This window comes from Ips typographus, linkage group LG9 (genome assembly GCF_016097725.1).
Source record: "Ips typographus isolate SLU linkage group LG9, UJ_Ityp_2.0, whole genome shotgun sequence".
In the NCBI taxonomy this organism is placed as follows: Eukaryota; Metazoa; Arthropoda; class Insecta; order Coleoptera; family Curculionidae; genus Ips; species Ips typographus.
The window spans coordinates 6395939-6421204 of NC_138430.1; the positions used below are offsets into that span (position 1 = coordinate 6395939).

General features: G+C 35.3%; 3 protein-coding genes and 1 non-coding gene across 7 annotated transcripts; 3 read left to right on the plus strand and 1 right to left on the minus strand.

Annotated features, from left to right (window-relative positions):
* The first annotated feature begins 240 nt into the window (after positions 1–240).
* On the plus strand, positions 241–22723 carry rau (RA domain-containing protein rau). 4 transcript variants are annotated; one of them, XM_081986709.1, is made up of 6 exons: positions 241–398; positions 15273–15419; positions 21227–21483; positions 21536–21713; positions 21770–21910; positions 21968–22723. In XM_081986709.1, the coding sequence occupies exons 2-6, from the start codon at positions 15273–15275 to the stop codon at positions 22250–22252; spliced, it is 1008 nt and encodes a 335-aa protein (XP_081842835.1). In that variant the 5' UTR covers positions 241–398; the 3' UTR covers positions 22253–22723. The 4 variants fall into 4 exon arrangements, with proteins under 4 accessions (XP_081842835.1, XP_081842833.1, XP_081842834.1 ...); XM_081986707.1 differs by lacking the exon at positions 241–398 and adding an exon at positions 5753–5881; XM_081986708.1 differs by lacking the exon at positions 241–398 and adding an exon at positions 12305–12461.
* On the plus strand, positions 20928–20999 carry TRNAE-CUC (transfer RNA glutamic acid (anticodon CUC)). Its single transcript has one exon. It is a non-coding gene; the product is annotated as a tRNA-Glu (tRNA).
* Positions 22724–22798: 75 nt separating the features above from the next.
* NC2beta (negative cofactor 2beta) lies at positions 22799–23582 on the minus strand. Its single transcript, XM_081986717.1, has 2 exons — positions 23236–23582; positions 22799–23176 (listed from the first exon to the last, which is right to left on the minus strand). The coding sequence occupies exons 1-2, from the start codon at positions 23477–23479 to the stop codon at positions 22893–22895; spliced, it is 528 nt and encodes a 175-aa protein (XP_081842843.1). The 5' UTR covers positions 23480–23582; the 3' UTR covers positions 22799–22892.
* A 131-nt stretch (positions 23583–23713) lies between these two features.
* LOC145733741 (all trans-polyprenyl-diphosphate synthase PDSS2-like) lies at positions 23714–25249 on the plus strand. Its single transcript, XM_081986706.1, has 4 exons — positions 23714–24211; positions 24265–24678; positions 24734–24910; positions 24963–25249. Exons 1-4 carry the CDS (start codon positions 23839–23841, stop codon positions 25199–25201), a joined length of 1203 nt encoding a protein of 400 aa, XP_081842832.1. The 5' UTR covers positions 23714–23838; the 3' UTR covers positions 25202–25249.
* The last annotated feature ends 17 nt before the right edge of the window (positions 25250–25266 follow it).

Below are 25266 nucleotides of genomic sequence, written 5' to 3' on the forward strand. Positions count from 1 at the left end.
GAAACGACTACACTTCTTTTATCTCATCGCTGCTTTCTCTGTCACAAGGTTTTTGATAGTTTTTAAAATTGCATTTTTATGCCCGTTGTAATCATTGAGGACTAAAGTGGCTTGTTAATTATTAGCTATTCCAAACAATCACCTTTACCACGACCATATCAGCCAACTATGGCATATCTTCTTGTAAAAGCTCAATAAAGGTTCTTCCCCACCGTTTGTCTCGTATGAAGTACGCAAAGTCAAAGCTCGACGAGCCTCAGTTTACCGTCAGTAGTGCAGTAAAGTAGACGGGGTATTCTGTACAGAACTGTGCGGTACATGTGCGGTACACATTGACGATCGTGTTTATGTTTTTTGGAGACTTAGGATTATTTGTTTTTTAAAAAATCATTTGAAAGGTAAGTCATTTAAAATATTATTTAATAACAAATTATTAATTTTCAAAAGAAATTCAAAAAATACTTTAAGGTCTAAACTTACTTGCAACAAACCAGGAAATTAATTACGTTTTGCCTAGTAATTGTGATTTGAAACACACATAATTGTTGAATCCAAAAAACAAAATTATTATTTTACGCAAAAATCGTAATCTTACGATTCATAATAAAACACTGCTCATTTACGACAATAAAAACTATTTAGTTTGACATTAAACTTTTCTTGGAACAATTTAGGAAACTAATAAGCAAATAACAAACAAAAATAGGATTAACAGCCATTAAGGTGGAAAATGTTGCTTAATAACTGAAATTAACGTTAAGCAATTATACATCTTATTGACTTAATATTTGAACTTGAAGACCTTTGTCTTTAACAAGGCTTAACTGTAGCGTCCTTGTTATAGGTATAATAGAAGTTCTTGAGCACGTTAACATCCGTTACAGAAAAAAAGTCAACAACCATGTTTGATCACTTATCTAAATCGAAATGTAAACACGTCATTGTAAAAGAATAACATTTATGAAGATCGTCCCTTCATTTTTTTTTATCTCAAACCAATAGTAGGAAAATTGAATTTGTGATTATTAAGTTTAACGGCGCTCTAACTCCGGTTAATTGGTGTAGGCCCGCATGAATCTCTCGTATTATTTATATCTTCGAGTAACATCTGAAAAATTGTTTGTACTGTATTATAGTACTACACAAACATTAATAAACAATCAAGCAAGGTCAAAAAGCGGTGCTACAAATTACTACCTACCTACGATATGACGTAAATTACCGAATAAATCCGGTAGCTAAACCAGTTGATTTTGAAAGTCTAGACTAGAGAAGGTAGTCAAGATATCCATAACCCCGCCCTATTAGTTCAAATGTCACTTGTCATTAATTAACTAATATCTGTCAAAAGTTTAATTCAGCGTAAAATCAAAATCAGACTGGTTTATTAATGCGTAATTAAAAGCTTGTAAATACAGCAACTTTCAGTGATATAATAGACCGAAAATAGTACAGAAAAGCTAATTAAAAGCTGTCACGATTTCAATACGTCAACATGCAAGTCTGAGTCAATGAAATAACAATATTCAGTCCTGGAGGGTACATGTGCTGAGATTGACGCAAATGCTGCACATGTAAATTTAATGTAAAACTACACCTATTAACACGTGACAAGTTTTCAATTTTTCTTTTGTTTATTGTTTTCCGCAACCAGATGGGAATTCTATTGTAACAATTTTTCTTACAAACCCAAGGAAAAAAATAATTGCGCCTAATTTAACTTGGATACTTCATCAACTAAATAGATTTTCTGGCTTTTCGAACTTATTAACCTTATTTTTTTGGTGCTTCACGCCTCATTTTGACCACTGGGAATAATTACGCACGATTCCACGTGTTGAAATGGCTTTAATGTTAATGGATCTATTAGGCTGGTACCTCTAAAAACATACAAAATTCTCGACTTAAGTAGGTTAGGCTAATTAGAGCCGGAATTATGTTTACACAGCAGTAATGATCAAAATAACTCAAAAGTCTTTATAATGTGAGAAGAATTTTTTCAGGTGGGTAATTTATTCTAATGAAAGATTTGGGACAAGTTTTTCTGTGACAGTATTTTTGACAGGTGTCAACTGGACTTTACAGTGTTGCAAACTCTAAAAGTGCATAATCAAAGTCACGTGATGTGTCTCTTTCAATTTCAGCTTTTACAACTCTCTAAAATAGTCTAAATTTAATTTACCAAGTTTTTAAAGTTTAAACCACATTTTAACGGTCATGTGATTAATTTTGACAGAGAAGTCACGTGACGTGTATTTTGCAATTTAAGTTTTTACAACCGTCCCATGGCTGAAAAATTGAATTATCAAAGTCACGTGACGTAGTTGTTACAATTTTACAACTGTCTAAATTTAAAATACTACATACTATTTAATTTGTTTCTTTTAGATGATAGGTGTCCTTATTTGACACGTGCTAACTTGGTTACTATTACAGGTCAAATCAAGTCTCAAATATTTGGATCATCTTTACGTTGTCACTTAACTTAACCTAAAAACTGTCACGTGACTTTTAAAAAAATGAATTTTAAGCTTTTGGTTCATCAAAATTTGGAAAAGCATTCAGGTAACCTGAGGAAGTCATTTTTTTTTAATCATTAATACAAATTGTAAAAGCAGACATGCTACTTAATTAATCTGACATAAAAACAGCCACGTGACCAAAAAAAGGGTGTATTTCATCATCATTGTCCCAATACCAGGGGCCTTATAACTAAATGTGTATATTTGATGGCATTCTGAGGCTGTTTAAATAATTTAAAGGCATTTTGAGGTATTTCAAGGTAATATGAGGCATTTTAGGCAGTTTTGAGGCATTATTACTCATTTTGAGCAATACTGAAGCATTGTGAGGTATTTTAAAGGCATTTCAAGGTATTTTGTATGCAAAAAGGCATTTTGGTGTACAAAAAATGATCGGCGGTCTACCCCTCGCAAATTGGTGTCAATATCGAGGATAAAACTGAAATGCAAAAATAATAATGTAATCATATTATTTCTCAGCAGAAGAAGGTAATTTTTTGATGAGTCACGGTGATTTTTAACTCGTTTACGAGTGAACAAACCGATTATCATATTTACATAATTGCATTTGATAAGTTGAGTGTAAGAAGAGACTGGATAATTAATTTTCTTCTTGTTGGTGGTGGCCTACGCGTCTCTTTGTCTTTTGTTTCGTTTTTCTTTTTTGGTTCTCATAACCCTACGTAGGTTTCATTTCAAACTGGTACCATAAAAGTTATTACGCTTTATAACGTCCTGCAGTTCACACAGTGTCAAATGCAGATTGATCGGGAAATTCATGTAGCAGTTACTTTAAACATGAAACCTTCTCAATCATACGTAGACTAGTCGTTTCATCACTAATTACAGATTCCCAAGAAGTTGCAAGTCTTCGAAAAGGCGGAATTCAGTCGAATAGAAATATAGAAGTAGACGCGGAATTGAAGCGAGGTTCCCACGATACGCTTTATGATACTGCCAGTATGATTATAATATTTCATAAATTCTAGATAAAGTGCGCAAATTGTCGCTAACGACTATATAATAATAATTATTTATTCCAGTTCTCATTAGGTTTGATAAATACTTAAAACGGTTTATGTACTTTATTAGGGCCAGGGTCCAGTTTTGATGTGGCACACTGTTTGTGATTGGTCAAAAAAAGCAGCAAGCTAAAAACTGCTTTTTTGACCAATCAGAAACAACCCACTATCAGTGATCTAACTTAATCTGACAGTTCAACATGTGACATTAATCGAACTTCTTATAAAAAGATCATGTGACTCTCTAACCACTAATTATGATCTACACAAGATACCCTGAACATTCCTGCAACAACTTTGTTTTAATTGCTGTTTAGGATAACTAGGAAAATCGTTCACAAAGCGTAATTAGTTTGAAAATTATAACGTAATATATATTTTAAAGGATTTATTATCATTGCATTTTCTTGAACCTTGACGAATATTTTAACACTTAGTTCCATGAGGTTGAACAATTTCCTACAATGATAAAATGCATATTTGCGTTGAATGTATTATTCTGATAACGAGCATTGTAATTCAGGGGCAATCGCCACATTTATAATGTTGAATTAGTAATGCTAATTCTGGTGTGGTTTTAAGCCACCACAAATCACTTAACTAAAACATGCGCACACGAGAATTATGCAATAGTTACATAAAACGGTCCATCTGGCACGTGCCAATGTAGGTTCAAACAATTTGAACCTCCGAAACGTGCCGGTTACCAAATCTGGTCAATATTGACTTATTTACCGCACTAGTTGATTAATACGGTCAAATTGAATTTATTCAGTCTTTTACTTACATACGTACTTAACAACAGAACGTGACTTTTGTTTGAAAACTGGAAGAACCTTTACACGACTCCTTAAACACCAGATACGGTCTGTATTGACTTAGGCTGTCGTCTACCTGATATGGTAATTTACATTGCGTGACCCATCTTTTGAAGAACCAAAGATTATTCGTCAACTGTTTACAAAGTTAAACTCAAAAATGTTATCTATTTATAATTGAAAATCGTATAAGCTAGACCGGTTACTAATAATTGCGCTCGTTAGTCGAAACTGGCTTCTAAAAGATATTTAGGTCCCGTTGTTTTGTAATGTGGGGTCCCTAAAATTATATTTCTTTAAAGTAATTGAGAGAAAATTACTAAAAATATAATCACTTTAAGAGAGAGAAAGGGATTGTTAAGTTGAATGTATAGTTGAGCAACTTTTTTAATAAGACATCTTATTGGATTATAATCTCTAGAATACAAAATTGATTCTTAAATAAGTTGTCAAATGTAAACAAACTTCTGGAGGACAAACAAATGGCGAGCTATTGCGTTTATTACACAGTGTCAAGGTCTTGTTATATTAAAACAACTTCGTTGACAATTAAAATGCTTATAATTGCCATTGATTAGTTGCAGTGGCAAGAATTATTGGTATTCATCTAAAAGGTATTTTCTAGCAAGACTTAATTGTCCAACGAGTAGGCGTTTTAGAGTTTATTAATACACAAAGGATGTGCCACTCTTACCACATCTTTATTTGAGAAAAAATTATAGATTGTTGATTTAAGGACGAACGAATTTCCTTTGGGAGCGGAGCTAAATCTGTCAAGTTGCGGAAACAAGTGAGTAAAAAAATAAATATTATTCCACCATTTGGGAGGGCCGTAAAACATCACTTATGATAAATCGTCGATAATGCCGGACGTTTAGTGCCGTTTTGTTGTGCTTTCCGCATTGCTATCACTTGAAGAGAGTTGTTATTAAATTACTATTAATATTCTAATTTGCTTCGACTAGCACCGGATAATAATTAATAAAATTGGAGTAAGCGGACTAGAACTGTTTGAATATCCCCAAACTCTCGTTATAGTCACTTTATTGTTGAAAAACAAACAATGATAATTTCCTGTTTTCCGCATGTTTTTTACCCATTTCCGCACTTTTATTGTTTAGCAGCAGCCCGTATATTTACATGGAATTGAATATACAGTGAAATCAATTTAACAATTTTTGCAGTTCCTTGTCAACAACATTGTTTTTCAAATATGTTGTTTCCTGACAGAAACAGCCAAATCTACTTCTCATTACCATAAAAAAAAACCCACCACATTCCATGTGGTCGCGTGCGTCAACCAACGTTTATGCACTTGATTGCTTTGGAATTTCCTTAAAGAATTCGAGAACGTACGCGTTTTTCTTTTCACAAAAAAAATGTACGAACTAAAGATTGATGTTCTACAGTGCCTGACAGCTTTAGTAACCCTTTTGCCTGATCACGAATAATAATGATTGTTATTAAAATTCCAAACAAGGTCCACAGACTCGTAACATCGATTCACCGGAAGTTGAAGGTAATATAAACTTTATGTTGTGTAATACGCCATATAGATTCTACCAATGTTTCAATACACACATCATCGAGTTTATTAAACTTTAAGTTGTTTATTGTATGAGTTGAATTTAATTGCAATTTTTGGTGCCAACAACGGAAATGTGTGTTATATGGGATAATCAGAAAACAGGGAAGTTGGTATCCCACGGTTTGAATCGGAGGGTTGATACCGGAAGGTCTTCAGCAGCCGTGACGTAAAAATGATGGTTCTGTAATATTAGTGAAGTTAAAACGGAATAGATCTATACAATCTAGTACCTGGTTGACATTTCATTGATTCTGCTAGCAGGAACCGGATGCTAGGTTAAGTTTGACAAGGTGTTTTGATTTGGTGAATTGTGTTAGAAAGAAGTAGAAAGATATCATAGATAGAAAAGAAAATGCTTTCACTCAAAAACAGCTGGTCAGCCATTATTACTGTCAAAAATACTAGGGTTGCTACATTTGTCAAAAAATCCCCAAACTGTCACAATTCTTTTGTTTGTTTTAAGATGACAGGTGTCCTTATTGCTAACTTGGCTACTATGACAGCTGGAAGGTTTGTTCAAACGTCGCAAAAAAATCTTTTAACTTACTTTACAATTTTCTTTCAAAATATTTGACTTAAAATACGTTTTAACTGTACGACGTCCGTAAACGTCTAAGTGTACTACAAATATTGAAGGTGTAACAATTTGACAGCTCGTAACTTGGTTCCTATGACAGGTGACAGGAGGAAGGTTTGTTCAACCGTCAAAATACAGGGTGGTCCAGTTTTTAATGTCAATAATTCACCATTCGATAGCCAGCATCAAAAAATAAGTTGACATGCATCATGTCATTTTCCTGGAAAATACTAATACCAATCCAATACATTTTGTCGACGGTATTGGATTTTGGCAACAGCGTACTGAAAATATGGCCTACTTGGTATTTTTTTCGTTTTCTGTCTTTGTCCCACGCATGCAATTATCTACGTTTCTCTGTCAGTTACACGGTTTTCCTATGGTCGGTTTTGGATTTACCACACCTGTATATCCATTGGTCACAAGTCACAAGAATACGTCATAGTTACGTAAGCATTCAACCAATAAAACTTGACATTTACTGTTTCTGAGTTGGAAACCGGTCAGGGATTGCTTCTGCGAACAGACCTATAATGGCTACCGCCCCCAATGAAAGCGTGATGCCAATGACATTTTCCCATCTCGGTTGAATCCCTTGAAACAAACAAAGATACTAAATTTATCACGTGACATAACTAAGAGATTAGCAACCACCTTAATTGGTTGACACAGTTGTAACTGTACCAGACTCCATTTTTTTTTTAGTTAGTACAGTTAAATAACACGTTGACAGCCTCCTGTAGCAACTCTCTTAATCGTCTCGATTGTTTGTAATTTCTCAGCGTTTAATGCCAGATTGAAGCACAAAAAAAACAATTAAGAATTACACACAATCGTGATTTTTTTAATTGTTTTAACCGGAAAATGACTCCTCTGGATGCATCATTGCTTTACCGTGAATTTCTATAAAGGTCACGGTTGTGATGTGCGATATAAAAATAACTTAGGAATTATTGTATTTTTCCTGTAAAGCCAATTATTTAACCCTTCAGTTAGGCAGTGAATAAAACAACAATCCTAAACTGGTGAATAACAGCTGTAGTATGTATATCCTGTTATTAAAAACAGGACGTATTATCGGACAAATCGTTCAATGCCAAGCAGTATTATATTGAATATCGCGACATTCATTAGGTCGATTTAATTAGCAAATCGGTATTTCGGTATTACTACACCACATACAGTTTCTTTGGAATTGTGACTATTCAAAGAAGTGACGGGATTATTACACACACACACACACACGGTAGCGCATAATGATAGAGTGGACACTTCAGGAAATTCCATTATTACAAAACTAACATTCAAAAATTGTTTACCGAGAAACAATAAGTTCAAAGAAAATTCATTGTTTTTGCAATTATTTTTATTCTCAGTTATCGCTAAATATGTGTTTCAGGAAAATTGCCACACATAGCTTACGATGGCATTTTAGATTAGGCAATTATTGTATTGACCTTTTTGGTTATAAATTAATCAAACACTTTGTTCTCAGTTAATTAGGCTACAGACACCGAAAAGTTTATTTAGAGTCATGTTAAATCGGGCATAAAATAGTGTGTATATCTTTAATAGTTGCGTTATTATTATCAAGGGTTGAAAGGTCGACCGGTTTTATTGTAGACATTCATCATTTTTGTTATCGAATTGAACGATAATGTGGCGGCACGTCGGTTTGGTTATCTCCTCAGCTAGAAAAACAATACAACTATAAATATGTAGCCAGTATTAAAATTAGACTACTTGAAGCGATCAAAAAGCTTTGCGGTCAAAAGTTGTTAAACCATAAAGGAGTGCGAATCGTCCTCTGGTTAATATTTTACCACTCTTTTTTTCAAAAACTGCTCTTGGAAACCCTGCCACCACTTTTTATCTTCATTTCGTAGTGATTAAGAATAACAGTATTTCTAGAGAAATAGTTTTAAAACGTGCCTTTAGTAGCAAAAACACAATCAGTTTCTTACACTTTGCCTAACAAGAGCAAGTTAAGGTTTTATTAGTCGTTCAAACTTAGGGGGAAAAACCACACCTTATTTACTTTGGGGGAAATTCAAACACAGTCGTCCGGGTCAAAACCCCCATTGCAATTTACTAATGTTACCACACCCTTTAATATCCATATTTGTTCATCAACTTGTCAAGTTGAACCACCCTATAGTGCGCATTACTACTGAAAGTAAATCGACACCAACAAGTACATAAACAGAATTAGATATGCACATGTGTATTGTCGTGTATTTTTTGTGCTTTCTGTACGGTTTTTGTTCGGATAGCTTCTCCCATTTCCAAGGTCCGTTCATATTTCGCTGAAAAATGGAAAACAGACCTTTTTTAACCAATAATGTTTTAACTGCACTGAATTCCGTCATTTTCTACAACTTCCATGGCTCTATTGGTTCTTACGTTGAAAAAATGTTCATATACCAACAAATAAAAAAAAATGATTTCCAGAAGGTTTAAAACACTTGTTAAAAAGTCTTCAATAGCATTTAGAGGTCTATTGAACTTTCTAAATAGTTCTAGAGGCCTCTGGCACTTTATAATAGCATTTAGAGGACTATTGAACTTTCAAAATGGTCTTGGAAGCCTTTGGCAATTTAAAACAGGTATAGGAAGGCTTAAGAGACTTTTAGAGGACTCTGGCAATTTTTAAAAGGTTTTCAATGGCACTTAGAGGACTATTAAACTTTCAAAACGATCTTAGAGGCCTCTGGCACTTTTTAAAAGGTTTTTCTAGCATTTAGAGGACTACTGAACTTTCAAAATGGTTCTAGAGGCCTCTGGCATTTTTTAAAAGATTTTTAATAGCATTTAGGGGACTATTGAACTTTCAAAATGGTCTTGGAAGCCTTTGGCAATTTAAAACAGGTATAGGAAGGCTTAAGAGACTTTTAGAGGACTCTGGCAATTTTTAAAAGGTTTTCAATGGGACTTAGAGGACTATTGAACTTTCAAAACGATCTTAGAGGCCTCTGGCACTTTTTAAAAGGTTTTTCTAGCATTTAGAGGACTACTGAACTTTCGAAATGGTTCTAGAAGCCTCTGGCACTTTTTAAAAGATTTTTAATAGCATTTAGAGGACTATTGAACTTTCAAAATGGTCTTGAAAGCCTTTGGCAATTTAAAACAGGTATAGGAAGGCTTAAGAGACTTTTAGAGGCCTCTGGCACTTTTTAAAAGGTTTTTCTAGCATTTAGAGGACTACTGAACTTTCAAAATGGTTCTAGAAGTCTCTGGCACTTTTTAAAAGATTTTTAATAGCATTTAGAGGACTATTGAACTTTCAAAATGGTCTTGGAAGCCTTTGGCAATTTAAAACAGGTATAGGAAGGCTTAAGAGACTTTTAGAGGACTCTGGCAATTTTTAAAAGGTTTTCAATGGCACTTAGAGGACTATTGAACTTTCAAAACGATCTTAGAGGCCTCTGGCACTTTTTAAAAGGTTTTTCTAGCATTTAGAGGACTACTGAACTTTCAAAATGGTTCTAGAGGCCTCTGGCATTTTTTAAAAGATTTTTAATAGCATTTAGGGGACTATTGAACTTTCAAAATGGTCTTGGAAGCCTTTGGCAATTTAAAACAGGTATAGGAAGGCTTAAGAGACTTTTAGAGGACTCTGGCAATTTTTAAAAGGTTTTCAATGGCACTTAGAGGACTATTGAACTTTCAAAACGATCTTAGAGGCCTCTGGCACTTTTTAGAAGGTTTTTCTAGCATTTAGAGGACTATTGAACTTTCAAAATGGTCTTGGAAGCCTTTGGCAATTTAAAACAACTATGGAAAGGCTTAAGACACTTGGAGAGGACTCTCTCACTTTAGAGGTCTATGGAACTTTCAAAATGTTTCTATAGAGGCCTCTGACAATTTAAAATAGTTAAGGAAAAGTTTAACCGTCAAACTGACAATAACTGGTAGTATCAAGTTATAAAACACACATTTTTATTAGATATTTGTCTAATGAAATGAGGTAAGGGATGTGACGCAAAAATCACTGAACAGAGCTTAGTAGTATTTTGAATACTACCATATCTCTATAAACATTAGTTTTGCACTAAACTTGCCATATTTAGCGGATGATATGACTTTGTGATGAGTAAAAAGCTTGCAAATCCTTTAAAAGGCCAATTCCAATCCAATATAAAACAACAGCGAGTGCTTCCTGCAAAAATTAAGTCAGTGAGAGGATACAGAGTGAACTAGTTTTGCATCCTGGCATCAAAATGGCTACATTGATGCTGCAAAGTTTAGGTCTAAAAAGCATTTACACCAGTCGGTTTTATTCTCTTTTAGCGCGTCCAACCAAACTGAAATTTCTATACCAAGGTCGACATTCCACCGAGAAAAATGAACCCGGTTTTTTTCTTTTTTTTATAGTAAATCGACACTACGTGGTGTCAGTTTCCTCCCCGCCCTAACTGATTGGTAACGAAATACTGCGGTTAAACAACTATGCACAGTGCGGTTTTCGAAAAATATATGGTAATCTGGGTCGACCAAATGCATTTTTGGACGTGGAGGATATTGCGGTTCGCATATTATAAATGATGTTAATAAAACCGATAACATGTATTGTTGTGATTGCCAAAATCGATTTTGGCCACGTAGGTAGTTTTTTGTTTATTTAAAGAAATTTATTACAGTTTTAAACAGCCACCAACTGTTCACCTGTTTTCCTTGGGTCCCACTGGATTTTTCGTAATGCAATTGATTCGATAATGTGTTATTTGGAATAAAATCTACATTATACCATTAACAAACACAACCGTTCTACTTATAAGGTCGAGCTTCCTTTCGTTAGGTAGGAAGTTTGTGGGCTTAAAGTGACGAAAAGTGACGCCTTTAAAAAGCCAATATTAACATTTAAAGAGTGAAACTTACTTGGTGCTTGATTTTTACCATATGGCCCACCTACTATGTTTACATCGCAGGTTAATTTCTCGTTACTTGGGTATTGATCCACTGTGGGTGGATTGACCAAGAAACCTACAGTGTAGGTGGAGATAGCAACCAAAAATACACAACAAGATAAAATTCCACAGTTGCACACATCAGAGCCAGTTTCCTGAGAAAAAACGTAACAAAAAAGAGATTATTCATCTGGCAATGGCGCAAGTGGCCTTATAAATAAATTGATTCATGAGCGTAACGACTTTTAATGAGTAACTTAATAGCGACATTTACTCTTTTTCTCTTTTTACGAGTGTCACAAATACAGAGAATTTCCTGTTCGATATGCGATATTGCATTCTTGGAAAAGAAATTTGCAGTGGTCAAAAAGTGATTCTTTTTAGGGAAAAAGTTGAGCTATACGCTCTGATTGGTTCGCAGACGCTTTTGGCCCACTATTCGAACCAACGGGATATTTCACAGGAAGCAGGATGCGTTCATAACGCGCCTCACTTTTTCCGCAATTCATTTTATTGGCTTTGATGGACAGGATGTTGAACTGGTTGCTCCATTAAAGGGATTCAGTCAGTGTTTAAATTGCGTAAACAAAGCCAACTTGCTCACTCACAAATATGAAAAGTTATGTCACCTAACATGTGTCAAAGTGTTTGAATTGAGAACTTAAACGAACATTAACATCATCCATTGACTGTACGAAAACGGAAATATTGAGCAATAGCAACATTCTAGTGTTGTATACAAATAACCTACACATTAATACACTGCAATTGCTCCACATTGACGATAAAAAATCTAAAGTTCCATATAAAACGCCTGCCATAAAGCGTAACCTAGAAAACACGACATCCTGTGTGTGGTGCGTTTAAAATCTGGTCAATTCGCACCAATTTACCAATATCAATCCGGTAACCAGTTCAAAAGACGAAAAACGGTCGAATCGCTTACGTAAGGCTATAGTATGTTTGGAATTTCATGTGAGAGAGGCCGAAGATGGTGGCGAGAGTAATTTCTTTGGCCTGCAGCAAGGTAACATAAATTTTTTAACAGAGCCAGTTTTAATTAACAGGTTTCGTTGGTGGATAAACGCGATTTTGAACTACTTTAACTGTCAGATCAGTGTTGATGTCGATCGCTAACGAGTCTACAGATGATCGTATGTTGTAATCAACGTTTTATTGGACAGCTTAAATTCCTTTGAATGTCGCAAAAATGATACAGAGAAGAAATATGCTCTCGGTTGCTTTTTTGACCAATCACTGTGCTGAGATTCCCTATTGTACATTTTGACTTAACTGATTTCGTATGGATAATTGAATTTGTATGCAAAACATGCATCGTAACAAATCAAAATGTAATGTTTAGCACACCTGCAATATCAATAAAACAACAATGTCACTTTTTCTCCATGCAACATCAATCCGTTCATCACATATTTTATTTTGCGTGGCTGACATTGTTTGCGTCGGCTCGTTTCGCCTGCAACTGCGGCCAGATAACATCAACCATGGAAAAGAACGCCGTCCTTTGCATAAAGCCATCCAATTAATCCTGCCGACGCAACTTTATTAAATCTTCAAATGCCCTTTTGTCCTCCGTTTTGCTCTTTTCTGGTTCCGACAAAAACCCAAGCCGCAATATGTACCGAGACGATCTTAAAAGGGTTTCTCGGTTGGAAATCTGGTGAAGGACAAGCACTTCTTTGAAGAACGTTTAATTCAATACCATCAGTAAATTGACAATAGTGTCTCACTTTAAAACGCTAAAACAACTCACAATTATTGTTAACAATGATTCTCATCAAATTTGCAAATTTTTTTTGTTTTAACAACAAATTGGTTGCGCTACTTTTTCTACCATTCTGTGAAGGTCGTACCAGCAGTTACCACGTGCATAAGACTTATTAGGAATTTAAACCATACATGGATGTTTACACAGTGAACTAATCGATTCAGGGAAAATACAGCAGCCATATGCCTCTGACACAGATTATTCTTATTATTGATTCTTATCTCAGTCCCAAGCTTAGTAAAAGAGTGTCAAGTCTCTTTCAGTTGTTGGGGACGCCAAACAACGGTACAATATGAAATTAAGGGCGTGTGGGAAGACTTCCCAGAAAGGCCCGATCGTGTTACTTTATGGTTAAACCCATATTCTTGCCTATAGTCTAACTGTTATATTTCAAATAATTGTTATTGTTTAAGCTTTAAGGCTGTCAAAAAGAATCCTGAACTGGAAAAAAGTGAAAATAGTGTACTTTTGGCTATTTAGACAGTTTGAGTTTTGCGCGCCCTAATTTGACAAGCGGAGGTGGACATCTTAAGTGTTGCATTCATAGTTTTAATTTTTTGTTTTTTCTTTACTCCTAAGCAGTTTGAATGTTATTATAGTTAAAAAAAGCTAAACAAAAATGCACTGCAAAACAACTTTAAATATTGCTAAGTAGTAGTGACACATTAAAACAAATTAATAGTTATGAATACTTTACTGGACCAATGCAACATCCTTTACGTGTCAACGATAAGATTGAGAGTCCAAACGTGACAAACTTCACGTGACCTCCGTGTGATTTTGTAAACATGGTGTCATGTGATTTTTAGATCGTATCCGAAATCATCATCACCTATTTTAAACTATAACATATACAGGGTGTATAACACTGTAACAGCTTATTCTAAAAAAAAATATAAACAGTAATTACAGTGTAATTGGTTTTTCGAGTCGATACAGACATTTGTTTTGAATCTGTTAGCGCCGTGCCATTGAAACAATAATCAATTCATTGCAACAAGAATAAGGCGAGATTACAAGAAGGAGAAAAGTTAATACCATCTGGAAGCGTTTGTGTGTGTGTGTGGGAAGAAGAAAAGACAAACCGCAATAGAATTAATGTGTATAATGTATGGTTGCAATGTGTGCTGAATCGAATTACAATCGTGTTATGCAGTTGCGATTAGTAATTCATATTGCATTTACTTACTTATGAGTGAATAGAATATACTACGAGAGGATTTGCATGAGAAAAATTGACATTATCGAACCCTTGAAATTGCTTAATTCAATTAGTCATGGAAATTGATAAACCATAGTTTTTTAACACAGTCAACCAAATCTCTGCGGTATGGCCAGCTTCCTTTTCAGACCGTATTCGGTTTCAGGTTGGTCCTAAATTGTTTTAAGGCATCTTCATATTTTTCCCATTAGAAATCGATGGAATTTCAGTCCACCATCTGGCCCGTTTATTTAATTAGACAGAATGGTCCAAATATCACTTTTTGCATGGACCATTTTCTAGTTGGGAACTATACCGTTGTTTGTGCAAGTGCTTTTTCAGCATTTTTCTTGAGAACTTCTTAGCACTGCACAAAAACTTTTTATTACATCACATTGGCTGAATGGCGTTTATTGTTACATGTTTAGTCTCAGTGAGAGGTTTATATGGAACATTATTAAGATAAGGTATTTTTTACTGAATGTTTTCATATGCAATGGCTAGCACAATTTTAACTTTCATTTGATTTAATCAGATTAGAGAGAGTATTGACTTAATTCTCATGCTCCCGTAATAAGGATGTAGGCGGGTAGTGACGTTAATTTAGGATATTATAAGTCACTTTCCCTTATTGATTAGACAACTGATTAGTAAAACTAGATCAAATTTCATACCTACCACTTGTATAACAAATTGCAAATTTTAAAGGTGAAAAAAGTGTACAATTTAAACAGGATGTTCTCACATTCAGTTAGCATCGAGTCATAATTTACTTGCACTTTCCCAAACATTGCAGAAAGCTCATTATTGCTTTTATAACTCAATATCGGATTTTTTTATTGTTGCAGATGATGAAACACGTGCAGCTGTCTCCCTACAGGAGCAGGGCTGATACGGTGTCTTTAAGTTCAACAACGTCTTACGGCAGCCTTAGTCCGGAACCTTTGGGCAGTCGATCATCCAGTTACTCATCGTTGAATGAGGGTTCAATACAGGTAAATTCAAAATTTCTGGTGGCAATGCACAAGCTCATTAGCGTAAAAAAAATGTTACTGAACAGTTTATAAGCGTGAGAATTTAAAGATATTTTTTCCCGTGGAATTAGGTTGGCTTGTAAGGCCGGGCAAAGGCCTTTAGTGACTCGAATCAACAACTAATTATCATCTGACATCAAAAGTAAGCACTACAACAACACTCTTTGGTTTGCTTTAATTGAAAACTGAATTTTTGTTATTGTTACAACGGCCAAACAAACAACACTATACAGTTCATCAACATCAGGTCTTCAAAAGTAATTAAATTCTGCTTTGCAGATGCTTTATAGACATATCCGTAGTACAAGCTACTGAGGAGATTACAACGATGTTTTATTGGGTTTAAAATTAGAATGTATTTTGATGATGATGATGATGATGAGTAAAACAGCAACTCAGCTTTGCATACAAGAAAATTAAATTTTCTATCCTCTACTTTTGGTTTTTACGTAATATGACGCAAACATTACGTGGTGTGGTTTCAGTGCTCGTAATCGCCAACAATTTACGAGATTCCTATTGTTTTTCTTCCTTCGTCTTGTGTAGTTCTCAGCCTTGCGCGTACAATCAGGGTGCGAGATAATTCCCAAACGGAAAGGAAGAAGCCAAAGAACAAAATTCCCATCGGATGTTCTCATGGTGTCGAGTGGCATGTGGTCTAGGCCCCCATACGTCCTTCACAGTGAATTTGAACTATTTTATTGTGTCCATCACCTGTTCGTTTTTTTAGGTGATCGATTAAATCACATCATTGAAATGATTGCAAGTATCAATATCGAAATCCCCAATAACAAAGCACGGTGATTTATTACTTAAAACAGGAAACGTTCACTTGCTTTACACTTTAATGTCACAATGGCACTGTATTGAAAATGTTAGTACGTAACCCACCTTTTCGACACGGCGGGATTTATGCGAAGAGGAAGTGCACTTGCGTTATTGTTCAAACCGTAAAATTGCTTTTGAATAGAGTATCCACCATCGTTTATCAGCATATGGTGACCATCCCTTAAGAACCACACATTTTAGGTTGGTACCCAAACGGTACAAATAAGTGATTAAAAAATAATTTTTCCATTAACAAAGAATATTAAAACTTATCAAATTGAGTGCGTTAAAAAAAACAAAAACGTCACTCAAAGATGTCCTCTAGCACCGCCCTCTGTACACAAGAAAGCCAAGAAGGTGCATGCCAAAAATTCCAATATGGCCGAAATAGTGGTTGACATTTTGCATTTGTTTGTATTGTGGAAATTGAGTTTTTCGATGATTAAATTAATTTTTAAGGTTTAAAGTCAAGACTTGAGATTACTTGCCAAAGTAATTTTTGTTTGCTATTATATATTGTTGTTTATATGTTTATTGTTCTAGTGAAAGTGTAGTTTGTGTTCATTTTATTGTGTTATCACTATTGTTATTGTTCCTTCATTGTTCTATAATTTGTTGTTGGTTTTTTAACTTAAATTCTATTGCCTCTACAATATGCCGTCCACTTGTTTGCCAAAATGTAAAAGCAATTTGGTGAAAGGCCCAAAAGTGTCAGTCTTTTACTTTTCAAAAGGCCCTGCTCGAACCCAACAGTGGTTGAAAGCTTTGAACTGGAATGTTTACTCCAACACAATACTCAGTGGTAAGTACAATATGCTTTCTCATTCAGTAAACTTATTGCCTCTTACATACATAGGTATGTGAGTTACAGTTCTTGGTAATAATATAAAACCCATTTACCAGTTTTGCTTACCTAGCTTCAAGGATGTCCAAATTTTCTTTGATTGAGCAGTTTTCACATTAGTTTGTTGTACTTTCCAGGACAAAGGGTTCTAACCAAACTTGCTTTGGCTGGACTTTATTGGGTATAAAAAGCCATATCTATACATATCTGGATCAGGAATGAAGCGTTCTTTGATTTTTCACTCACAACTTCTAATCAACTACACGAAAAAATTTAAAAAAACATATTTTCTACTGCATCTGTATAGGTTTGTGTACAAAACGAAAACCGCTAACGCCGCCATTAAAAGTGACATTCTAGGCTTTCTTGTACAGAGGGCGGTGCCTCTAGTCGCCATTTTTAATATCTTGGAGGACAAACAAACTAAGTACAGTTAGATCCAGAGAGTAGATCTAAAATGATTGCTTAAGATATTGAGTGTGGTTTTGTGCCAATATCTTTAACGGTAATTTGTATTTACATCCATCTTTATTCTTTACATACAAATGGCTACATAAATTGACCTTGACAAAGTAAAATTCTATTATTTTTCTTTTTTGGGTGGGTAGTTCCTGTATGTGATAAACGATTATCCTTTTACCGCTCTTTTCAAATATTTGCCAATTTTAACAATTGCCATCACTAGAGTATATTTACAGCGGATGTCAATCACCCCTAATCTTATCATAAGAAAATAATATCTGTATGTCTGAGGTTGGTTCAGTTGGTTTCTAAACATAATTTCACTGTCACATTTTTTGTAATTTTTCTGTTAGATTCGACCTGCCGATCTTTTATTCGTTTTTAACTAAAAACTACTACAGGAAACGCCATGAATACGTCAACGATAAAAAACCATTTGTGTCTGTATAATTTTCAGGTATTTCCTGGCTTAATAAATCTTCCCAATCGTTAAGTATACGGAAATAACTTTTTATGGTAGTCACCTTTATCAATTAAATCCTGTGTTGAAATTTGAAAATCAGAACAGTGACACCCTTTGAACCAAACCAATCGGGCACGTAGCTTTTAAAAAGGAAGTGTTCATTCCATCTAATGAACTGGAACGTCTTGCGACAAAACAATGGGCCGACGATGTTTAAAAGTTTGTGCTTACTTGAAACACGAGTCGGGAAGTGGGCGATTAAAGAACACAGTGCGCCTTCGGGATCAATTTACTTCAAATTGAAGTAAAGGGAGATAGCGGGTGTCTTAATAAGTTTGATTACCACATCAAGCGACTGCGGTAACCTAAACAAAAATTAGTGACACAACGACAGTAAATTTAAAAATATATGCTTCTGGTCATTGATGGCTGCCAGAGAAACAGTTCTAATTTTGGGCGCCAGCTGTTTTGATTTTTCTCCCAATTAACCCCGTGACATGTGCTTTATTAGTCTTCTTCCAAGTATGAAGAGTCTGTGTACTTCTTCTGTCTAGACTGAAATTTCATTCTTCTAAATTACACCTTTAAAACCTACAGGAAAGAGTGGCAGGGATTTCGCCCGTGCCTAAAACAAAAAAAAGGGGCTTACATCCTGCCTCCTGTTCTTAATAAGTGGCTCACAACCCAGCTGCCTTTTATATGCCAGAAACCATATGGTAAATGGCGAGTAAGGTTTGACTTAAATTACACAAAAATCTACCACCAAAGTACTCCCTTACCAAATATTCCTTGTTAACCTCATCTGCTCATGGTAGCTAATCAATTCTGGAAACACATACTTGTATAAGTCAAGTAGGATCAAATCTGGCAACGTTGGTGAACGGTTAAACAAAGGTGTTGAAACAAAAGGCGCCATAAACCACACAAAAAGATCTGGAGGATGTACAAATAGGGAACTATCGTGCTTGAGGGTGACCGTAAAAAGGCGGTAACATGATCCCTGCCTCCGGAAATAACCATTTGGTTCCCGCACGTGCACCAGGCACCGATGGGGCACACCTGACTACTGATTTTTTCAACGTTTACTCTGTAATAGAGTAAATGGGTCGGGTTACTCCAACTTATGACTCAAATGTTGAAAAGTTGAGCAGCCGAGCTTAAACGTGTTGCAATTATTCACTCGAAACTTCTCAGATTTTGTTTATTCTAGATGCCAGAAATAAGTGCCCTGCTGCATCCAGCTGACCCTAAAAGTCTTTGTTCTGCGAAAGAGTTGTTAGGAAAATATACACACACTTTCAAAGCAAATTCCACTTTTTTCCTCTCTCGTTACCGTGGAATTGGGTTGTTGTAAATTGGTTAATTGACTCGCGGTCACCTCTTGGACAAGAGTTCTAATTACTAGAACAGTTATTTAGTAGGAAAAAAGTTGGTTTAAAAGTGTGTTTTTCGGACCTAACGAGATATCAAATGTAACCACAACTAATCAGAAAGTGATCTTCAGTATTTCTCTTAATTACGGTGTTTTTGCAAAAAACTAGAGGGCTAAGTCTTCCCGTTATCTTTGGAATTTTAACACGGTATACAAGAACAAATTTGCTTAGGTGAAGGTCGTCCAAAAAGTACAAATATACACGCGGATAAGGCGAAGCCTCGGCGCTTAGACAGATTAAGTGGATTTATGGACCCCAAATAAAGATAAATCTTTAGACATGTTACAGAATCACGTCTGATCTTCCCCTACAGGGTAACTTGCTCGCAATTAACATGTAAACATGGCTTAAGACGCACATATGTGTGTGTTCAATTTAGTAGATGGTTCAATTTTGCGATAAATAAAACTATTTTAAGGACATATTCACTCAACTAGATAATATTTAAGAAAAAGCAGAACTTATTAAAGATTTACCCACACTTTCGTTTTATCGTATATTTGCTTCGTAAACATTCTAGGTGGGCAACAATAGAGATATACACTTTTAATTAAGCGTATTCAGCCTACAATAAACAATATTAGAAAGTTGCTACTATATTGTTTTCTTTATCTCGTAAATAAATAATTAGAACTGCATATCTTGTATAAATATAGTATGTGCATGGATATGTGCGCCTGTAAGACTGATAGGCAAACTCTGCTTAGGTCTGCAAGGGTCAGTTCTGGTGGTCATACAGGCTGTAGCAAAAATCAATTTATAAACCCGGCTGATTAAAGCAAAACCGTGATAATATTAAAACTAAAAACTTTTTTTTTAGACACACACACCGTATTCCATTAAGGACCGGAAAAGTGCGATCGGCTGAAAAGCGGACGGGCGGACCCAACACTTTGATTTTCTAATTCTAGGTTTTAGTCGCGACAAGTAAATAGATTAGGTGACATCCATTTTTTTCCGTATAAACGAGAAGAGATCGTTAAAATGCGCATTTATTAATATATGCGTGTCTTGATCGGAAAACATAAATCGTTTTAGTACAGGATGAACCATCATCAGTATTTTTGCGGTAATTGTATTGAAAAATCTGGTATTCGTTATGTTGTTGAAGCTGAAAATATCCATGTAAGTGTATCCTTTGAAAGTCCCACGTTTTAGTACCAGGTATGGAAATTAACAAAGAGGTGAAGCGTATTAGTCACGTGACTACTTCATCAGGAAGTCTGACTGTGTTCAATTCTGTCAAATGACGTCACATCCGTTTTGGTTTTGGTACACTAACACTTTAAAGTTAATTCCATGTTTATCTAGCTAGAACATTGATATGCAGCAGATGTTTCTTCTTATCTTAGGATTCCTATGTGTATGTTAAAATGTGGTAAATGCTGCCCTGTGTGCTAGTCCGTTTATCTACCGCCTATGCGGGAGTAAAAAGTATATCCGGTATGGTCTAGTGGCTAGGATACCTGGCTCTCACCCAGGAGGCTCGGGTTCGATTCCCGGTACCGGAAACTTTTTTTAATTTTTATTATTAAACTTACAACAATTAAGTTTTTTAACAAAAAAAAACATCTTTTCTTATTTGGGAAGTTTTTATTACAGTCCACAATTATAAGTTATACAAGGTCTTTGACATAGAAGTACTCTTACTTTTGTTTGCATGTTAATGCAAATTTTTACATTAAAACAGTAAACTAAATAAAGCTTGTTTGATTAATTTTGATAATTTGTTACACAGACAACCATCAAAGTATATGCCAAATGTCTGCGCCCGGACATCGAATACAAAACATTGAGCATCACGTTCCAAACCAGTTGCAAAGAAGTGGTTGGGACGCTTTTGGGCAAATACAAAATGAAGCACCGCGACCCGAAACTGTTCTATTTGAGCATGGAGGTGACCGTGAGGAAGGCTGGAGTAAGGACTCACTTGGCCTTGGACGATGAGGCCAGACCTGCCGTGTTGCAAAGTTGTCATCCGAAAGGAGATTCCAAGTATGTCACTTAATATCTATTTATGCTTAATATAATTATTGTTGTGTTATAGATTCTCTTTACAAACTCGACGTGGTGGTCTGGTGAAAGTGCACGACTCGGTCCTCAACAGCAATTCCCAGTACAAGTCATTGCTGATCAGTGCTAGGACTACAGTAGACGAGCTCATTGCCCTTTTGTTGAACTGTTACAACAGCAAAGAGCGCGTGGAGCAGTTCTCCCTGTATGAGGTAAATAGACTAAAAAGCAGTGAAACTGACTGGATTTATCTTTTGTTGATTTTCAGGTAAATCCTGAAAGGGAGCAACAAAGAAAATTGCATCCAGACGACCGGCCTTTGCAAGTCCAACAGGCTTGGTTGCCTTCACACGAGTGTAATTTTTTGTTAAGGAGAAATCCCGACTACCCTCCCTTATCAAGACGAAAAGTGAGTTTGTTCAATTTGACCCAATTTCCTTTAATCTAAATAAGGGCTTTATTTCAGATATTTTGGCTGTCTGAACTGCCACCATTACCAGCATCCAGACTGTTCAAAGCTACTCCAGCACGTAGCGCAACAAACTCTAATTTACTGCAACTGTCCAAGTCCTCCACCTCTCTAGTTCCTGTTGCAAAATCCAGTTCTCAACCCTCAAAAACCAGTAAAGAAGCCACAGTTAAAAATTTAAGTACTGAACTGAAAGTCTTTGAAAATAACAACAGTATTACGGAGACAAGTAACGGAAACAAACCCTCTTACGCCGATTACGAAAACTACTTTTACATATAAATTACAGGTTTTTTTTTTGTTACTTTTTTAAACTTCTGTACATTACGTGTAAATAATTTGATGTTGTCTAGTGTTTAATTTGTGATATTTCGTTTATATAAGGTTCCAGCCAAAGAAGAAATTTTGTTTTTTTATGTGTGCGCGCTCTTCGCTGTTTCCACTAACTATATAATAATATAATATTTAGTTATTATTGTCAAGACTTGCCAGTGTCTTTGAGGATGTTTTGTACCAAATATGTATATTTAATCTTTACCTATACCCTTTTATAAATAGCCAAAATAGAAACTTTTATTGTACTTGTTTGACTAAAAAGGTCGTTTTAAGCTAATAATTGGTTCTGTCAATTTTTTCACCCTTATTGCGTATTATTTGTAGATGTTAAACACCAAAGACTTTAGCTTCTAAGTGAATACTAATAGTAGGTAAATGAACTTGTATAAAAGTGGAATAAATGTGAGTTGAACTGAATGTTTCTTTTTATGGATTCAGTTTCCATTTCTCAAGATGGTCAGAAAACTGGGAATTGCAAAATAATCCAGAAACTTCACCAAAAGAATAAAATAATCCTTTATAATGAATACCGCCCCTTAAGCTATAATAATATAATAAATGTATAACATTAAAAAAGTCCATAAAATCAAGAATAATCATCCTGATCATCACTATTTGTGGCCATGGCCAATGATTGAGCTTGTTGAGCGGCAGCCTGTAATTGTTCCCATTGTTGTTGGTCCGCGTAGGCCTGTTCCTGTCTGGCTTTGGCAAAAAGTTCCTGTTGTTGTCTCAACAACTCCTCCTCAGGTATACCCAAATTTTCCAACCGGGTGCTTTGCCTTCTCCGTTTTGCCGCCACCGCTTTGCAGTCTTTTAAAACGGCCTCAGCTTCTGCGTGGTAGTCACCAAACCCCAATTTGTCCAAAGCTGAGATAGTTTTTATGGAATTTTTGCTTAGGATAGAATATGGACAATAGAAGTCTTACCCATTAAAACGTGTTCCGCGTTTATGGTTTTTTTATTCAGTTGATTGCAAATTTCGTTCGCTTCTGAACTGAGTAAATGAATAAACTCTGTGCAACAGTTTAATACCAGTTCACGGGCTTCATTTGCTATTCTCACTGATGGTACTAATTCTTTAATCATTTTATTAATACTTGCTCTAGGTAGGGTAAGTTCATCGTCTTCGGTATTGCCAGGCATATCGCTAGATCTGCTAGAATTCGACATTTTTACCGTCAAAACTTGGAAAATACTAATTTCAAATCAGGAAAGAAATCACCAAAATATTTACTATTTATTTACTCAGAGACATGCACATTGTACAACCAGCTGATTTTGACTTCGATTGATTGAACGTTTTTCAGATGATAACTGTCATTCGTAGTTATTGTAACACATGACATTAAACCACTTTTGAAAAGGATAGCCACGTGACTAGGATTATGCGCGTAACCATACCACTTCAACAAATTCTAACCTTAAAAAAATCGGTAATATAAATAAAACTACATTTTTGAGCAAAAATTGTTAATTATTATAATGATTGTTAACACCCAGCCTCAACTGAACAAACTAGTGTATCGACAATGCAATTTTTGAAGTTTCACCGTGCCTCTCGTATTTCCAACTTCACTTATATACCGCAAATCTCGACTAGTCAAGCATTAGCCACCCAATCCAAACAGGAAATTGTTTGCAAAGGAGCTATAAATGAAGCGGAAAAAATTGTAGGCTACCCCACGTCCTTTTTAAGCCTCCGGTGGTTGTTGAACGACGAAGTGGCGAATGTAGCCAACCACATAAAACGTCTAATTGGAACTAATCATCCTTTACTAGCCACTGCAAAAGATTTATTAATTGGGGACCGTGTGCCTTCCTGGGGCTTGATTGTATTGTTGGTTTCGAAAGCTGGCGGTCTACAGAATGAGTTTTCTGACATTGATAAAGATACAACTGCAGGTAGTTGTTTTATGAAGAAATTATAGTTTGGTAGTTGAGTAGTAGTTTTCTAGGTATCTTACATAAACAAAGAGTTCTTGCTGAAGTGACTGAAATGATCAGGACTAGCCATTTACTGCACAACAGTGTTTTAAATATTAATGATAAAAACACTGAAGTGTTTTCAGACTTAAATTTTGGGAATACTTTGAGTTTACTCACTGGAGATTATTTGCTTAGTAGTAGTTTCAAGGAATTGGCAGGTTTAAAGCACCAAGAAGTGAATGAGTTGATTTCTGCTTGCCTTAGAGATTTGGTGGAGGCTGAGTTTATCCACCCCAGAGATAAGCAAAATAGGCCTTTGCCTGCTAAGCCACTGTCTAAATCTGTAGGTATTGAAGTGCCTAATGAATATAGTACAAAACCTCTTAAAGTAAATGAAGTACTGGGAGATGCCAAGGCTGAGTGGGTTTTAAGACATTTTTTGAGTTAGTACATCATCTGTGTGGCAGTTAAACAAGTTTAAGCACAATTGCCTTGCAGGTAGTGGGAGTTTATTGGCTAAAAGTTGTCAGGGTGCCTTAAAATTAGCCAATCATCCAGAAGAGCTACAAAGACTAGGCTATTTATTTGGTAGAAACCTAGCTTTAGCCTGGCAGGCTTATTTTGACCTGGAAATTTTTCAAGAACGAGTACATGGACCTTTTAGTTTAATATCAGGTACAGGATTAAAACAAAAAACTTTCAATAAATATAAAAAGACAAATTACAGCTCCTATAATGTTTCATTTGCAAGAGGATCCAGATTTTTATTCAGAACTTTTGAAAGGCTCTGATGATGTTAGACACTGTGATTATGATAGGATATTTAAAATTGTGGGTGAGGGGCCTGGAATTAAAAAAACCCAGGATTTGAAACAGGAATTGGTTAATAAATGTCTGGAGGTTCTTGATGGATTTAAGGACACTGAGGCAAAACAAGCTTTGCAGAATATAGTAAATGTTTTGTAAATTTTACTATTATTGTTAATAAAAATGGTTATTGTTTCATTGTAAAAATTAGTATTTTTCTAAGA

Coding starts and splice junctions, on each gene's coding strand:
- NC2beta (XM_081986717.1), bottom strand. CDS start 23,479: ATGTCGAATTCTAGCAGATCTAGCGATATGCCTGGCAATACCGAAGAC. Junction 23,177..23,235: donor CGCGGAACACGTTTTAATGG/GTAAGACTTCTA, acceptor AAACTATCTCAG/CTTTGGACAAATTGGGGTTT.
- LOC145733741 (XM_081986706.1), top strand. CDS start 23,839: ATGCAATTTTTGAAGTTTCACCGTGCCTCTCGTATTTCCAACTTCACT. Junction 24,212..24,264: donor TGATAAAGATACAACTGCAG/GTAGTTGTTTTA, acceptor GTAGTTTTCTAG/GTATCTTACATAAACAAAGA. Junction 24,911..24,962: donor ACCTTTTAGTTTAATATCAG/GTACAGGATTAA, acceptor GACAAATTACAG/CTCCTATAATGTTTCATTTG.
- rau (XM_081986707.1), top strand. CDS start 5,816: ATGATTGTTATTAAAATTCCAAACAAGGTCCACAGACTCGTAACATCG. Junction 5,882..15,272: donor CGATTCACCGGAAGTTGAAG/GTAATATAAACT, acceptor TTATTGTTGCAG/ATGATGAAACACGTGCAGCT. Junction 21,714..21,769: donor AGCAGTTCTCCCTGTATGAG/GTAAATAGACTA, acceptor GTTGATTTTCAG/GTAAATCCTGAAAGGGAGCA.